This window comes from Schistocerca americana, chromosome 8 (assembly GCF_021461395.2).
Source record: "Schistocerca americana isolate TAMUIC-IGC-003095 chromosome 8, iqSchAmer2.1, whole genome shotgun sequence".
Lineage (NCBI taxonomy): Eukaryota > Metazoa > Arthropoda > Insecta > Orthoptera > Acrididae > Schistocerca > Schistocerca americana.
The window spans coordinates 488,191,635-488,210,573 of record NC_060126.1 but is presented as its reverse complement, the minus strand read 5'-3'; the positions used below and the strand labels follow the sequence as shown (position 1 = coordinate 488,210,573).

The following is an 18,939-nucleotide window of genomic DNA, read 5'->3' as shown; positions in this document are numbered from 1 at the left end:
TGTGTTTCTTTCACACTGAAAAGATTTTTTTTATTAATCTTATGGGACTTAACTGCTAAGGTCATCAGTCCCTAAGCTTACACACTTCTTAACCTAAATTAGCCTAAGGACAAACACACACACACATGCCCGAGGGAGGACTCGAACCTCCGCCGGGACCAGCCGCACAGTCCATGACTGCAGCGCCCTAGGCCGCTCGGCTAATCCCGCGCGCCTGAAAATATTCTATTTTCAGATTAGCTCTGGTGCACTCAGTAGATCTCCGTCCTTCGATTACCAGGATTGCACAGCAACTATTCATCATAGGGACTTCGATAATGACAGCGGTACACGCAAAGAAAAGAAGTATTTAAACGTATGTAAACATCCGATGTATCAAGGATAGTCCCCTGATTGGACATATGACATAGTTCCTAACTAACTCTACCTTCCGTTATGAAGCCAGAACCTGGACTGGTCATACAAACTGCAACTGATACATGTATTGCTGCCTGCGTAAATCCTTTTATCAGTTCGATTACTTTTTAATACAATTAACTTTTTGCTGACTTTCAGCGTATCATTTGGATATTTGTTCACTTTTTGACTGCGAGGTTATCACTTGAATATTGCCATGCTCGTACAGCAGTGGACAGTGAAAGATTTGCGTCAAGGAATAATGTAGAGATTTCTAACCGCCTCTTGTGTCTAGCCCCAATTCATGCAGGAGATTCCACTCACTGTCCTATAGCTTCCTGAAATCAGAAGTACGCAATACCGTGTTATTTGTAATCATCTGCGTTTGTAGCACTAGTAATAAACGTCTAGAAAGCGTCCCCTAGCAAATAGAATGAAATAAAACTACATAAAGCAAGTATAGCCGTAACAAGACTTGTCACATTTAGAAAATGAAACAGTCTGAATTACGGGTCCTGAAACACACCAAAGGCCGGCCGTAGTGGCCGTGCGGTTCTAGGCGCTACAGTCTGGAACCGAGCGACCGCTACGGTCGCAGGTTCGAATCCTGCCTCGGGCATGGATGTGAGGCATGTCCTTAGGTTAGGTAGATTTAATTAGTTCTAAGTTATAGGCGACTGATGACCTCAGAAGTTAAGTCGCATAGCGCTCAGAGCCATTTGAACCATTTTGAACACACCAAACGATTGTCGCGTTCCAGTATCAGTACATCTCAAATCCTGCAACATTGACTGCACGTCAAAACAACATCCGTTGCTGTAATTACAAAAACAGCCTTTCTCTCCCACGAGTCTCGTAGAGTTCAGCTGGCCACAGCTATGAATTTGGCTGCCTTTCACGCAGTGAAGGGGACCTTCGCTATGGAGATGTCCGGCGTCGAGAAAGGTTCCGTGTTGTTATTACCTTCCTAAGGCTCCCCTCACCGCATTTTTGACAATTACTGGTGAAGTGTGTCTCTACCGGAAGAGCTCTGTATTCCATCAACCAAACAGGCTAAATACAAATCAGCTCAGACGCTTTTCTCGGTCATTACCTGGAAGGACGTCAACATGACCGCAATAACGCGGCCGTGAGCACTTACGCTATCGGCCGCAACTTACTCTCCTACCATTCCCACAGATATATTGTCGACATTTTAACAATATTGGCATACTTGTTACTAATTCAGGCTATGTAATATAACATACTCCTCACGTACGATTATCCGCAGAATCGTAACTAAGTGAACATGTTTCAGAAGATGTAACAGGAAAAATTAGTCTGTATTATATTTCATGGTCTACAGATCCTAACATTAGAACATTCTTCTCTGCATTCAGAACGTTATTTCAAATACTACGGTGTACACCACTATTTATTTCATGATGTGTTTCTATTGGTATTTCTCTTGCATTACATATGGGTTATTACCAGTACAATCATAGGGTTTCCGTCTTCTCGATACTTTACTTTATTTGGTTATCTCTAGCATGATAATAATTCCAATCCCAAAGAAACCAGGTGTTGACAGATGTGAAAATTACCAAACTATCAGTTTAATAAGTCACAGCTGCAAAATACTAACGCGAATTCTTTAGAGACGAATGGAAAAACTGGTAGAAGCCGACCTCGGGGAAGATCAGTTTGAATTTCGCAGAAATGTTGGTACTCGTGAGGCAATACTGACCTTACGACTTATCTTGGAAGGAAGATTAAGGAAAGGCAAATCTACATTTCTAGCATTTGTAGACTTAAAGAAAGCTTTTGAAAATGTTGACTGGAATACTCTCTTTCAAATTCTGAAGGTGGCAGGGGTTAAATACATGGAGCGAAAGGCTATTTGCAATTTGTATAGAAAGCAGATGGCAGTTATAAGAGTCGAGGGGCATGAAAGGGAAGCAGTGGTTGGGAAGGGAGTGAGACAGGGTTATAGCCTCTCCCCGATGCTATTCAATCTGTATATTGAGCAAGCAGTAAAGGAAACAAAAGAAAAATTCGGAGTAGGTATTAAAATCCATGGAGAAGAAATAAAAACTTTTAGGTTTGCTGCTGACATTGTAATTCTGTCAGAGACAGCAAAGGACTTGGAAGAGCAGTTGAACGGAATGGACAGTGTATTGAAAGGAGGGCATAAGATGAACATCAACAAAAGCAAAACGAGGGTAATGGAATGTAGTCGAATTAAATCGGGTGATGATGAGGGAATTAGATTAGGAAATGAGACACTTAAGGTAGTGAAGGAGTTTTACTATTTGGGGATCAAAATAACTGATGATGGTCAAAGTAGAGAGGATATAAAATGTAGACTGGCAATGGCAAGGAAAACGTTTCTGAAGAAGAGAAATTTGTTAACATCAAGTATTGATTTAAGTGTCAGGAGGCGTTTCTGAAAGTATTTGTATGGCGTGTAGCCATGTATGGAAGTGAAACATGGACAATAAATAGTTTGGACAAGAAGAGAATAGAAGCTTTTGAAATTTCGTGCTACAGAAGAATGCTGAAGATTAGATGGGCAGATCACTTAACTAATGAGGAGGTATTGAATAGGACTGGGGAGAAGAGAAGTTTATGTCACAACTTGACTAGATGAAGGGATCTGTTGGTAGGACATGTTCTGAGGTATCAAGGGCTCACCAATTTAGTACTGGAGGGCAGCGTGGAGGGTAAAAATCGTAGAGGGAGACCAAAAGATGAATACACTAAACAGATTCAAAAGGATGTAGGCTGCAGTAGGTACTGGGAGATGATGACGCTTGCACATGATAGAGTAGCATGGAGAGCTGCATCAAACCAATCTCAGGACTGAAGACCACAACAACAACAACGTAGCACAATAAACAGAACACTGCACTAGCCACAGTCACCTTCATGGTACTGATGCACACTTTCAAATTCATAGCCAGTACTTAAGTATGTTCCCCAAATACTCATGTGTATAGCTGACAAAGTTGAGATTCGAGATAATGACGGTACATTACGTATTCATGGGTGGACAGTGAGGAACAAAGACGAAAGATGATCTCGTGTGTTCTTCAGGATAGTGTTCTATTCCGCTGACGTAACGAATAACGTTAATACGAATCTAACACTTTGGAGAGATGATTAAATGCTATTATGAAATGCAATACAAAAATATCCAGTGAGATCTCCGCAAAATATCTCCATTGAACACACATCGACAACTGCCTGTTAATGAATAACAACTAAAGCCTGAAAAATACAACAGTGTGCGAGAACACAAGGTGTTAACGTTGCAGTAGATCTGTCATTGGTATGAAAAATACAAGGTTTATGTGCAGAGGAAGGATATTCTGGTATCGCTGAAGATTTGTTAGATATCGCCTACAGAACATTTATACTACCCATACTTGAATATTGCTGAAGTATGTAGATTGTTATCGATTTAAAGTAACATGGGATAGGGAACGTAAGCACAGAAAACGTCGGCGGGAATGTTCAAAGATCATTTGAGTTGCAGGAACTTGAAAAAAGATACCTAAACATTTTCTAAAGTGTTCTTAGGTACAAGTGAGTACGGTTTCCATGATTAAATCTACGAGTGGTTTTGAGCTTGGAAGATAAGCACGCCGGACAAAAAATTAATGACCCCAACGACGTGAGGGTAACACAGTGACAACACTTACGCTGAAGTGCAAAAATCATGGGACAGCGGTAGGCAAGTACACAGGGGATGGTAGTATCGTGTCCACCTGGTATGACGATGCATTGGCGGAGCTTTCATTTGCACAACTCAGGTAATTCTTTTGGAAAGTTTTTCGACGTGACTATGACCGCATGACGTGAATTAACAGACTTTGAACGCGGAATGGTAGTTGGGAAACGACGCATAGGACATTTCATTCAGAAAAAAGGTAAGGAATTCAATATCCCGAAATCCATACTGCCAAGAGTTTGCCGATAGTACGAGGGCAGTTCAATAAGTAATGCAACACATTTTTTTCTGAAACAGGGGTTGTTTTATTCAGCATTGAAATACACCAGGTTATTCCTCAATCTTTTAGCTACACAACACTATTTTTCAACGTAATCTCCATTCAATGCTACGGCCTTACGCCACCTTGAAATGAGGGCCTGTATGCCTGCACGGTACCATTCCACTGGCCGATGTCGGAGCCAACGTCGTACTGCATCAATAACTTCTTCATCATCCGCGTAGTGCCTCCCACGGATTGCGTCCTTCATTGGGCCAGACATATGGAAATCCGACGGTGCGAGATCGGGGCTGTAGGGTGCATGAGGAAGTTTTGTGAGCTCCTCTCGGGTGCGAAGACTTGTGTGAGGTCTTGCGTTGTCATGAAGAAGGAGAAGTTCGTTCAGATTTTTGTGCCTACGAACACGCTGAAGTCGTTTCTTCAATTTCTGAAGAGTAGCACAATACACTTCAGAGTTGATCGTTTGACCATGGGGAAGGACATCGAACAGAATAACCCCTTCAGTGTCCCAGAAGACTGTAACCATGACTTTACCGGCTGAGGGTATGGCTTTAAACTTTTTCTTGGTAGGGGACTGGGTGTGGCGCCACTCCATTGATTGCCGTTTTGTTTCAGGTTCGAAGTGATGAAACCATGTTTCATCGCCTGTAACAATTTTTGACAAGAAATTGTCACCCTCAGCCACATGACGAGCAAGCAGTTCCGCACAGATGGTTCTCCTTTGCTCTTTATGGTGTTCGGTTAAACAACGAGAGACCCAGCGGGAACAAACCTTTGAATATCCCAACTGGTGAACAATTGTGACAGCACTACCAACAGAGATGTCAAGTTGAGCACTGAAATGTTTGATGGTGATCCGTCGATCATCTCGAACGAGTGTGTTCGCACGCTCCGCCGTTGCAGGAGTCACAGCTGTGCACGGCCGGCCCGCACGCGGGAGATCAGATAGTCTTGCTTGACCTTGCGGCGATGATGACACACGCTTTGCCCAACGACTCACCGTGCTTTTGTCCACTGCCAGATCACCGTAGACATTCTGCAAGCGCCTATGAATATCTGAGATGCCCTGGTTTTCTGCCAATAGAAACTCGATCACTGCCCGTTGTTTGCAACGCACATCCGTTACAGACGCCATTTTAACAGCTCCGTACAGTGCTGCCACCTGTCGGAAGTCAATGAAACTATACGAGACGAAGCGGGAATGTTTGAAAATATTCCACAAGAAATTTCCGGCTTTTTCAACCAAAATTGGCCGAGAAAAAAAATGTGTTGCATTACTTATTGTACTGCCCTCGTATCACATTTCAGGCAATGCCTCTCACAACGGCAACGTAGTGGCCAATGGCCTTCACTTAACGACCGAGAACAGCAATGTTTATCTAGAGTTTTGAGCTCTAACAGACAAGCAACACTGCGTGAAATAAGCACAGAAATCAATGTCGGATGTACGACGAACATATCCACCAAGGACGATGCGGGAAAATCTCGCGTTGATGGGGTATGACAACAGATGATCGACGCTAGTGCCTTTGCTAAAAGCACAACTTTTCCTGCAGTGCCTTTCCTGAGCTCGTGACCATGTCGGATGAACCCTAGACGACTGGAAAACCGGGGCCTTATCAGTTTCCAATAGCTAAGAGCTGATGATAGGGTACAAGTTTAGTGCAGACTTTACAAAGCCATGGACCCAAGTCGTCAGCAAGGCACTGTGCAAGGTGTTGGTGGCTTTATGGTGGTATGGTTATGTTAACATGGAGTGGACTGGGTCCTCTGGTCCAAATGAATGACTGGTAATTATTACGTTCGGCTACTTGGAAACCATTTGCAGCCATTTATTGACTTCATGTTCCCAAACAACGATGGGATGTCACAAAGCCACAGTTATTGGCGACTGGTTTGGAGAACATAATGGACAGTTAGAGCGAATGGTTTGGTCACCCAGATCACCCGACATAAATCTCACCTGACAATTATGCGCTGTAGTCCAGAGGTCGGTCTGTGCACAAAATCGTGCAGCGGCAACACTTACGCAATTATGCACGGCTATGGAAGCAGCACGGCAAATATCTCTGGAACAGCAACAGATACTGAAAACGTTTTTCACAGGTGTGAGTGTAAGGCATAGGGTCATGAAAGAAAATAATATGAGACATTTTAATACGTAAGTAAATATTAGTGTTGACAGTAACTTAAGGTTCTTTTTAAATGGACACTCCATATTATTTTTTACGCAATCAATAAAAGGAAAAATCACAAATAGAATGGCGTTGATGGTATCGAAATTCTTCAATTACATTGCGAGAAATTGCAAAGCGAAGTTGACGCTTGAAATAAACAAAATGCGCCACTATTGCACATCCTGACACGGAAGCGTGAACCCCACGTTGCTCGTAATGGTGATGTGACTGACGTACTACGATGCAACAAACTCTGTACTTATTGTTATTTACACTGTTAATAAGTGAACCGGATGCAATAAAAATGTCCAATCACACGCAGTGCAAATAAGGAAAGATTTTGCGTGCTTTACTGATCTTACTACAGTAGTAGAATGGACTTAACGGTAACGAAGACCCCAGTACCATCAGCCACGGTACTCATAATTAAAGGCTGACCAAGATCTAACAGAGAAGTAAATGGTAGTTGTACGTAATTCTGAGACAGGATATCTGTATCGTTTCGAGTCCATTTACCAACAGTGTAAGCACCAGTAAGTACAGCTTTTGTTGCATTCTTGTAAGTCAATCAGATCGCGTTCACGAGCAACGTGGGATTCACACTTTGCATCTAGGGATGTGCAGTAACCGCGCTTTTCGTTTCTTTCGAGCGTCAGCGTCACTCTGCAGTTTCTCAGTATGTAACTGACGTATTGCTATGCAACTAATGCCATTCTTTTTATGATTTTTCATGATATTGATTGTGTAAGAAATAATACAGGGTGTCCATTAAAAAAACTTAAGTTTTCGTTGAAAATAATATTTTCTTACGTTTTAGAACGTCTCATATGCCAGGATCCAGTTTTCATTCTGCAGTGGAGGGTGCGCTGATGTGAAACTTCCTGGCAGATTAAGACTGTGTGCGGAACCGAGACTCAAACTCAAGAGCTTTGCCTTTCACGGGTAAGTGCTCTACCAACTCAGCTACCCATGCACAACTGACAACCTCTCTTGACATCTTCACCTCAGCTTTGGAAGGTAGGAGACGAGGTACTACGTTGGTTCAAAATGGCTCTGAGCACTATGGGACTCAACATCTGAGGTCATCAGTCCCTTAGAACTTAGAACTACTAAAACCTAACCTAAGGACATCACACACATCCATGCCCGAGGCAGGATGCGAACCTGCGACCGTAGCAGCCACGCGGTTCCGAACTGAAGTGCCTAGAACCGCACGGCCACCGCGGCCGGCTACTACATTGGTACCTCAGTCGGTAGACCACTTGTCAGCGAAAGGCAAAGGTCCGGCTCGAAGTTTTAATCTACCTTCATGAACCCCTACCTTACATCCATACATGCGAAAGTTGTTTTTCAATATCTATCGTTGTTACAATATGATGATACATGCTGAAACAACGCTCTGGTGAGCGGTTTGCGGGTTTAAATCACCTCGGAGTATGACCATGCGGTGCATTTGACCTGCGGTCGTCGCACGGTGGTGCTGGCACCAGTCCACATACTCAGAGGTGTGTTGGTGCACGTCAGGGTACGGTGCAGCGAGTAAGTGTGCAGACGTTCTGAAACGTGCTAATGGTGACTGTGTGTTGCAAATGGCTCATAGAACACGTACTGATGATGTTATGAGGGGTAGAATAGTAGGGCAACTGGAGGCTGGTCAAACACAGCAGGTCGTAGCATGGGCCCTCCGTGTGCCACAAAGTGTTAACTCGAGGTTATGGCAACGATTCCAGCAGACAGGAAACGTGTCCAGGCGCTACAGTGCGGGACGTCCACAGTGTACACCACCACAAGAAGACAGATATCTCACCATCAGTGCCCGCAGACAGCTACGGATTACTGCAGGTAGCATTGCTCGGGACCTTACCGCAGCCACTGGAACAGTTATCTCCAGACAGACAGTCTACAGACGACTGAACAGACATGGTTTATTCGCCCGGAGACCTGAAAGGTGCATTCCAATGATCCCTGGTCACAGGAGAGCCCATAAAGACTGGTGTCAAGAACATAGTACATGGTCATTGGAACAGTGGCCCCAGGTTATGTTCACGGAGTCCAGGTATAGTGTGAACAGTGATTTGCGCCGGGTTTTCGTCTGGCAACCAGGAACCATATACCAACCTCTTAATGTCCTTGAAAGGGACCTGTATGGAGGTCTTGATTTGATGGTGTGGGGTGGGATTATGATTGGTGCATGTACACCCCAGCATATCTTTGACAGAAGAACTGTAACAGGTCAGGTGTATCGGGACGTCATTTTGCACCAGTATGTCTACCTTTTCAGGGTAGCAGTTGGTCCCACCTTCCTCAAGATGGATGATAACGCACGGTCCCACTGAACTGCGATCGTGGAGGAGTACCTTGAAACAGAAGATATCAGGCGAATGGAGTGGCCTACCTGTTCTCCAGACCTAAGCCCGATCGAGCACATTTGGGACGCTCTCGGTCGACGTATCGCTGCACGTCTTCAAACCCCGACGTCACTTCAGGAGCTCCGATAGGCTCTGGTGCAAGAATGGGAGGCTATACCCCAGCAGCTGCTCGACCACCTGATCCAGAGTATGCCAACCCGTTGTGTGGCCTGTGTACGCGTGCACGGTGATCATATCCCACATTGATGTCGGGGTACATGTGGAGGAAACAGTGGCGTTTTGTAGCACATGTGTTTCGGGACGGTTTTCTCAACTTATCACCAATACCGTGGACTTACAGATCTGTGTCGTGTGTGTTCCTTATGTGCCTATGCTATTAGCGCCAATTTTGAGTAGTGCCACGTTGTGTGGCACCACATTCTGAAGTTATCCTTAATTTATGAGCATGACTGTGTATATATGTGTGTGTGCGTGTCACCCTTGAGAGTGCCGCCCGTGGTTGCAGGTTCTTCGGTGGCGGAGGCTCGCCCCGTGGGGCTGAGCATCGCTGGGATCGGCGGCGTGGCGGCGAGCCGCCCCCAGGGCATGGCGCTGGTGGGCCCCGGGGGGCTGGCCATCTCGCGGCCCGTCGCCACCGCCATCGCCGGCGTCCCCGTGGGTGAGGCCATCGTGGGCCCCGGAGCGGGCGTGGGCGGCGGCGGAGGCGGCGCCGGAGGCGGCAGCGGCGGGGACGACGGCGACGGCAGCGCTGGCAGCGGCTCCAGGTACTAACTGCCGCAAGTAGTGGCTATGGCGTCGCCTCCCGTACTTCACACCTGAGACTGCGCCGACTTGCTGCCCTTTTCGAACGGTTGAAACCAAATGAAAATTATGTCTAAATATGGAGATTTGTGTATTCTGCAGCCCATCAAAGTTATTTAGCTATAAAACTCTGTTGTGTGTAAAATCCGAAGGCTTTCAAATCTATGGACTACAGCAGCGCATGTCTCTGATGAAACGATACCGTGTAACGATCCTACCCAGCTGGTTTATAAGAGACATAAATTATATATTATTTGAGAAAATATTGAACATTTGGTTGAAGAACTATATATTAACGCATGCGCAAGTTTCAGAACGCGTTTCTGAAAATTGAAGTTACTGCGTTTGTGTACTTTCTCCCCTTATCCGCCATCGGAGTACAGGGTAACCCAAAAGTCCTTTAACATCTGAAAATTCAACATTTCACGGAATAATGTAGTTAGAGAAGTAAAAATTCACATCAGTGCTAGGAATGACATAAAATTTTAACGAAACCAAAGAGCACAAAATGATCTACTTCTTCATATCATACAAAGTAATAAGCAGCATAATAATTTATTTTTATGAAAGGCTATTTTCCTTCCGACAAATTCTCAGCGTTTTGGCCACCATTCATCGAAAACACCTGCAGTCCAGGGATATGTGGTGAACAACACTGAACAATATGTCAAAGATATTGCGGCAAACTGCCGTCGGAAATTGTCTTTTAGCTTCACTATTGAGGTTGGACTATCGCGATAGACTTGCGACTTCAGGTAGCCCCACTACCGACAGTCATACCGTTTGAGGTCTGGAGTTGTGGGAGGCCAAGCATGAGGGCAGTGGCGGCTCCCCACGCGGTCCCCAGCAAACGATGTGTGCAATAGATCTTTCACACGTGTACCAGTATCGGGTGGAGCGCCATCCTGCAAAAAAATCGGAGCTTCCAGCAGGTGTTTATCAGCCAGGCTAGGAATAATCTGTCTGTCTCACTACAGTTCATTTTATATACTGCTCTCATGTGGCATCACTGACGTCGGGCTGTCCATCGCCATTTGCTGGCCGATTTATACACTCGTTTTTGCTGTTAATAATGCCCCATGTCATTTCAGACATGAGAGTCACTGTTTACCTCTGTGACTACATCATTACGTCAATTAGTGCCTTTTCAAACATCAAAGGACTTTTCGGTGACCCTGTACAAATGTGGAATTTCAGTGAAATGATTAAAACATCACGGAATGGACACTACGCACACTTGGTCGAGCCACATCATTTTCGATATGTACACGCTGTAGTAATCCACCATTTAATACCATATTGATCACATTATCAATATCATTTCCACGAACTCTTCCATTTCGTTCTGTTTTAATCACTTTACTGAAGCTGTGGCACTGGCATGGGACTAAAACGCTCGACTACACAGTAACTGTTTCGTGAAACACGGTTCTTTTAGTTCTGCGTGTGTTAACATGCACTGATTCAAGTACGTTTTCAACTTTTCCCCTGTTAGTAGAACATTTCTGACCCTTCTGAATCTGATGGTCATAACTGTCTTTCTTGGACACTAACTTGTGCTTCAGTAATCTTCAGACAAGTTTCACATGAATGCAAGGCTTTAAAGATAAGCAAAATTAATACGTGGTAGACCAGACAGATCTCGTGTATTCGATTTTCAATCTTTAGAGCTAAGGCATTTCCCTTTTAAGTATAGCACACGTATGAGGGGATAACTGTCTCTTTCCTAGCACTACAGCGCTTAGCGTTCGTGTAGTTGACTACTATATTGGTTTCCTATGTAATCGCGACTTGCACTAAGTAGCTTTCCCGACATGCTGAGAAACTATCACAATACTGCGGGACGAATAACAAAGATAAAAGACAACAGTACAAAAAGTATCTTTTGTACACTACACGAGAGCACCGCCATTGTTTTTACCTTGTCCTAAATATTTACTTGACGATGGCCTCTGCTACTTCACCTGCTTAACAACATTGTGCAACTAAAAGGTCTCGGTATTCATGTAATATCGGAAGTTTCGTCGCACCAAAATGTAAAATGACCACGAAGCCACCCACTATTAAATTATTTCAGCCATCTCCTCTCCACTACCCCACCACAGTCTTCAGCTATTCGATAACAGTACTATCTATCACACACATTCCCGTGTACTTAAATACCTGAGACTCAAGAACAGACGACATGCAATTTCCAAGCTTCTTTTATGGTGACGGCACGGATTTTAGAGCGGCTGCTTGTCAGAAATAAATCTTGCCTTATTCACGCACGATATTATGTAAATAGTAGATACCAGCGACGAGGTACAGCACAGCTTCCTAAATTTCTGGAAATAGTGTTAGTTTTTAACGAATATACAATCATGCAGAGAATCTTCACGGATATGCTTTTGGTTCTGTGAACTGCTGACTTAACATAATCGATTACTTTTAATGGACAGCGCATGTTCATCGGCAGGGAAATTAACATCGGACGTCTCCCGGGGAATTGTAATAGGACAACTAATGTTCACAGTAAACACAAAAGCAGTACTATTAGATCCATTGCAGACATGAAAATGCTGCCGTTGAAAGATCATAAAGAGATGCAGCAAGGCTTAAGCAAAGTTTTCACTTAGTTATAGACATTATCTTGCACTTATCCAAATTCAATGAGAGCAAGAAAAGATGCAATAGTAGAAAGTTACACAATTACGATCTGCAGAATGTCCCAGAAATGTTGCGACAAATTTCGAGGGGTTGTAGAGGCTGTCTTGAGGGGCAAATAGAGGAGAGGAACCCCTATCTGCAAACGTCATCCACGATGGTACAGAGCGTCGAAGTTATAGGCTGCGGCCCCTGCCACTAGGCTACCCCTTCGGCAGAAAACGTGACTCTGTACGTTGACGGACTGTAGGCGGAACGTCTCCCGATGTTGTTTGTTATCGCCAGTGGAGAAAATGGAGCTAGTTGATGCGTAGACAGGCCTCGCCTCCTATGAATGCTGCGATCTGTTGTCTTGGTGGATGATGGTTCTGGACATGGGTAGCCATCTGCGGTTTATTTTTCTCCTGTTTGCCGAAAAACATTGGAAATTTTTAAAGGATTCCAGGATAAAAATAAACTGCAGATGAAAACTCATGTCTGAAACCACCATCCACCAGGGCAACGCAGCATCGCATTCATACAAGACAATGCCTTTGTGCATAGCAGCTAGCTCCGTCTTCTCCACTGGCGATCGTGGCAATCAGTCGCGATCACTGAATAACAAGCAACGTTGCGAGACTTTCCACCTACGGTCCGTCATCTTACAACGTCACGTTTGCTGCTGAAGCGGTAGCCTAGTGTTAAGCGCCACAGCCTATAACTTCGACGCCCTGTAGCGTCGTCGGATGACATTTCTGGACACGGATACCTTTCCTCGATTTGCTTCTTAAGACACAGTTCACAACACCTCGAAGTTTGTAGCGATATATCTGGGACACACTGTGTATCTGGAGCATGTCACGCCATTTGGAATATTTAGGAGCCCCACAAATATGTCATATGAAATGAGACGAACATATAGAATCTATAGTGCGGTAGACCAATGGGATACTTGCGTTTGTTGGAGGGGGTATGGGAAAATACAATTCATTCGTTCCCGAAATTGAGTACTTTTGGCACGAAGAGTGACACAAAAGGCTGTTGTTCAAGATCCATATGCTGTGCGTATTAATTTCTAGATCAGATGCTTCATTTTCAATGGTACTACGCCATCGAACTGCCGTATGCCACGTCACTTGACAATTTTCTTCGCTCAGTGCATCGATGACTTTGTAGAACAGTTGAAGGTGGCTCTAGGTGAATAATACATTTTACAGCCGCTTTGTTCCTGCAATCTCCTGCGACCTTGAATTAAAATTAATCACATCGTGTGTAAGTGTGGGTTGCTAAGACTATCGCACGATTTACGTCGCAGCGAGAGCACTTTATAGAGATTTATATTCTCGTTGGCATAATAACGACTCTAAAGCAGCCTCGTAGGCGTTTTCTGAACCACGTATCAGGAATTAGGCTAACAAATGTAGTTCTCGTCTTGAAATACAACAAATACAGCAAATACAGTAATACCTTCCGCGTCCATGTTTACAGCTGCTATTCTGCTGCTTCCAGAATGAATGCTCACTGTTTTTCGATCACCCCATCTCACTGCATCAGCAAAATGTTTGCGACTATTTCCACTAATTGCGTTAATTTGAAGCACTCAGTCCCAGTTTCCGTCAGTATACTTAGGTCCAAAGTAACTAATCTGAGAACAAGTATCGACAATGTTAATATTGATCTATGTGCGGTCCCAAACTGGATTAAAATGTAATCTTCAGTCTCATTTTAACAAAAAACCCAAGTGGTCCTTGTTGGGTTTGTTGATCATTTACGACTCATTAGTTAGAAATTTTTGGAATCCCTCCCATTCTTATTCCTAAATAAATTCCATGCCAATAGCAAATAGCCATGTAGAAAACCTTAACTGAACTGAATACTCAGCTGCATCTAAGAAAACATTCTCATCTCTCTACGTCCTACATAGATATTAAGATCTCTTCCTTTTGGACTCGAAAACGAATCTTGTACAACACTAGTACTTTTAATTGTCATTTTCAGTGGTGTTGTCTTGCAAGGGCTCTCTCACGTTACCAATGGGAAGCGTAACACATGGCGAGAAAATACTAAATAGAGTGGGAACTTCAAAAATTTTAGGTTGCCGTAATAATGACGATTTAAGCAGGAAAAAACACTTTTTAGAATTCCTAAAACAACTTAGTTAAGCCACATTAGCACTTAGAATCATTGTAACCCTTGAGAAGAGCAAATCAGTAAGTTGACATATTTTGCATGTTTTCATTCAGTAATGTCATATCGAACAATGTTCTGGGGTTACTCATGTTAAGGAAAGTAAGTATTCATTGCTCAGAAATATACTGTAACAATAATATATAGTGCTCACCCACAATCGTCTTGTAGACATCTGTCTGCCCCCGGTAGCTGAGTGGTCAGCTCGACAGGCTGTCAATCCTAAGGGCCCGGGTTCGATTCCCGGCTGGGTCGGAGATTTTCTCCGCTCAGGGACTGGGTGTTGTGTTGTCCTAATCATCATCATTTCACCCCCACCGACGCGCAAGTCACCGAAGTGGCGTCAAATCGAAAGACTTGCACCAGGCGAGCGGTCTACCCGACGGGAGTCCCTCGTCACACGACATTATTATTATTATTGTAGACATCTGCTCTGCAGACGAGCATGCTGACTACCACTTCAAAATTTTCAAATGTGTGTGAAATCTTATGGGACTTAACTGCCAAGGTTATCAGTCCCTAAGCTTACAAACTACTTAACCTAAATTATACTAAGGACAAACACACACACCCATGCCCGAGGGAGGACTCGAACCTCTGCCGGGACCAGCTTCACAGTCCGTGACTGCAGCGCCCTAGTCTGCTCGGCTAATCCCGCGCGGCCTACCACTTCACATTATATTTCTTCCCTCATGAAGTTTGTTGTAAATAATCCACTGCAATTCAAAAGGAACAATAATGCACATAATTACATACGAGAAGGAACAGTGACGTTCATTACTCCACATTAAGATTTCAGTTAACACAAAAACGTTTCCACAGCACTGAAACTCTAACTATTTATAAACACTCAGTAACGTAAAATGTCTGACAGAGGTCAAAGTGAAATATGAAAACAAACTGAAAACGATTCTCCTTGACATCTCCTCCTGTTCTGTAGAAGAATTTCTAGTAGTGTAATGTGTATAAGGTGGCGGGTAGGAATTACCAAACTACATCTGTGTATGGAAAACAAGTTATAAGTTTTCAGCATGTAGCCGTATTTACAAATTAATTTGGGATGTGAATGTAAAATGACTCGTTGCGCATCAGTTCAACTTATCGTAAAAATGATCCATGTAACATGAACTAAGTAACGCAGGAAAGTTCACAGTGCTTGCAGCTGGTGAAGGCTTGAGTACTTTATACGTGTGATGTATGTCATTTCGATCATTCATCATCTACCTCGGTTACCCCACTTAAGTACAGACACATGCAAAGATTTCCACACACTCTAATTTAACGTCTAACTAACATGTACAGACCCTTAAATCTGCCTTCGATGTTAACCTTCATATCGAAAAAGACTAACAAAAGTAAAATTCTTTCTTTCACGCAATCACAGACCGCCTTCTCTGACTCTTTCTCGGCAGCTGGAGCCGGACTTTGGGATACACTCCCATACTAAACAGGATTAACTAATCACATCCCACACTTTAAAAGACTCACTCTCTCTACTAGAACAACACTAACGCCCATGCTGCGTTTGTGTGTGATCTGACGAAATATCAGTAGTAGTAGTGGTAGCTTCATTCATCTGTAGATCTCTTTTTACAAGGATATAGGACATATCCAAGTATTTACAAGTTTATATCAATTTAAAATAAGCTAATTCGTGTACACATATATTTACAGACTTCTAGTTAGAGACAATCATTAGCTTTACTCCTGTTATATAATACTTTTTTACAAATAACTTATTAAATAATGTAATGCCACACTGTTCACTCGTATCTCACTATCAGTCACTGCACACACTATACACACGTTGTTTCATAACACTTCACTCACTACACACACACACACGCACACACACACACACACACACACACACACACACACACACAAACAAACAAACACACACACACACACACACACACACACACACACACACACACACTCACACACACAGACACTGGTGATCTCTGGGCCATTTTCTGTACTGCGACTTCCCATTTGCTATCCTGAAAAACTGAGTCAGCATCCCTCCATAATGAGTGGGATGTTGAGCTCAGAAAGAGGAAGAGGTGTTAGTATTTTGCTACGAATAGCTTGGGAGTAAGTATTTCTAGAAAGGAAAAAAGAAGGAAAAAAGCATTAAGTGAATGTGTTATGTGGAATGTTCGATGTTTTATAATCATTATTATTATTGCTATTTATTTGTATAGCATTTTTTTTATCAAACCCCTACTCTGTTTTATCTAAGTAATCCTTCAATGTATAAAATGTATTGCATAACAAGTACTTTTTAGGTGCCTTTTTAAATGTGTATTTTTGCAGTTTCTTTAATCTCTTTTCGTAATTTATTTTACAGTTTTATTCCTTGGTAGAAAATTCTATTTTGAGTTTTATGTTTATTTTTTCGTGGTAAATGTAATTTGAGTCTATCTCTTGTTGCATGGTCATGGACAGAGCTGTTTGTGCAGTAATTACCAATGTTATTTTTGATGTGTCAACTGACTGGTAAATGTATTCACATGGAGGAGTTTAAACCCCCAGTGTTTTGAACATATCTTTACAATGAGCTCGACTAGTACTTTAGGTTATTATTCTTATGACTCTTTTCTGGAGTTTGAAAATTGTGTTCATATTTTGTGCGTTTGTTCCCCAAAAAAGAATACCATAACTAAGAATCGAGTGTACATGTGAATAACATGGAACTAAAAGACACTGCATGTTACACACTGATGATAGGATTCTAAGGGAATAACCTGCTGATGACATTCTCTTTGCAAGTACCTTTGTGTGTTCACACCACTTCAACTGAGAATCAATATTAATTCCTAAAAATTTTGTATTTGTTACACAGTCTACAGAGCTGCCATCTACATTTAATTTAACATTGTTATTTTTCCTCTTCAAACTCAAATTCATGTCATTAGTTTTCTTTATGTTCAATGTCACTTCGTTGCTTATTGACCAATCATAAACTTCCTTGAGAGTTTCATGTGCTTTCTCGGCAAGACATTCTTTTATTTTCTCAGTGACTACAATATTGCTGTCATCAGTGAAGAGAATTTTTTCACAATGAGTAACACTACTAGGAAAGTCATTGATGTATATCAGGAATACTATTGGTCCTAATATACTACCTCACAGAACCCCTATATTAATGTATTTTGATTCCGATAAGTGTTTTACTAAATGTTTAGATCTATTTGAAGTATGTGTTATACCTACTCTTTTTACCCTATCTGTTAGGTATGAGCTACCCCTTTTATTCCTAATGCTTCTAATTTATTTAATAGAGTCTTGTGGTCGACTATATCAAAAGTCTTAGAAAAATCCAAAAATATGCCTGCGACACACTCATCTTAATCAAGAGCATCAAGTACAACTTTTGTGAATTCTACTATGGCTGACTCCGTATTTTTGCCACTTTGGAAACCAAACTGTGATTTGCTTAAGATTGTATTTATTCAGGAAATTCATTAATCGGTCTTTCATAATTGCTTCTGTCATTTTTTAGAATGGTGACAGCAGGGAAATTGGAAGGTAATTTTCTGCGTCTTCTGCAATACATTTCTTAAGCAAAGGTACAATTCTTGGCTCTTTTAACTACTCTGGGAATGTCCCTGATGTGAAGCATTCATTTATTATATTTCTCAAGGGGCCTTGTATAATCCCTATGCATTGTTTCAGTACACACATTGGTATTTCATCTAAGCCTACTGACTTTTTATTTTTTAGGTTTTGAACAGTTTTATTGACCTCATTCTCTGTGGTTGGAAGTAACATTGTATTTAGTGCAACATTATTTACAGGTGCTATATTTGTTTTGGGGAATTTTTGCTGTAACTTCTATGCAATACTTGAAATTTGCTCATTTACATAATTTGCTAAGTGTTGTGTATCATTTATTACCTTATCCCCCTTCCTTAGCAGTATGTTATTCTGCGTTTTATTGCTTCTCCTCGTTTCCTTTCTATAACATCCCAGACTGCTTTGCTTTTATTCTCTGCAATATATATTATGTTGTCATTAAATGACTTTTTTGCAGCAGTCAGCACCTTCCTACAGATCTTTTTGTATCTATGACAAAAATTTAAGAATTCTGGATCATTGCGAAACTTTTCCATGGAACAGGTGTTAAAGTGTTTGGGAGGACTTCTTAATACCTGTTGTTATCCATCTGTTTTTGTGAGATATTGATACAGACTTGCATACTTTTGGAAATGCTTTTCCAAAGTGCAATTTAAACAATGTGGAGAGTTGAGAAAATTTCATATGCACATTGGTTTCCTTATACACTTCATCCCAGCTTTGTTTCTCTAGTTCTTTTGAAAAATATTTTATTCTGATTTCTGGTAGATGTCGTTTGTAGGCTTGTAGTAGATGGAATGGTTTGATGCC

At 42.3% G+C, this 18,939-nt stretch overlaps 1 protein-coding gene across 1 annotated transcript in view; it reads left to right on the top strand.

Moving 5' to 3' along the window:
- Positions 1-18,939, top strand: part of LOC124545983 (translation initiation factor IF-2-like) — a 132,393-nt gene that overhangs the window by 106,741 nt on the left and 6,713 nt on the right. Inside the window, exon 4 of the mRNA XM_047124948.1 lies at positions 9,440-9,698. Within this exon, the coding sequence (XP_046980904.1) occupies positions 9,440-9,698 (259 nt within the window). The remainder of the gene's footprint in view (positions 1-9,439; positions 9,699-18,939) is intronic.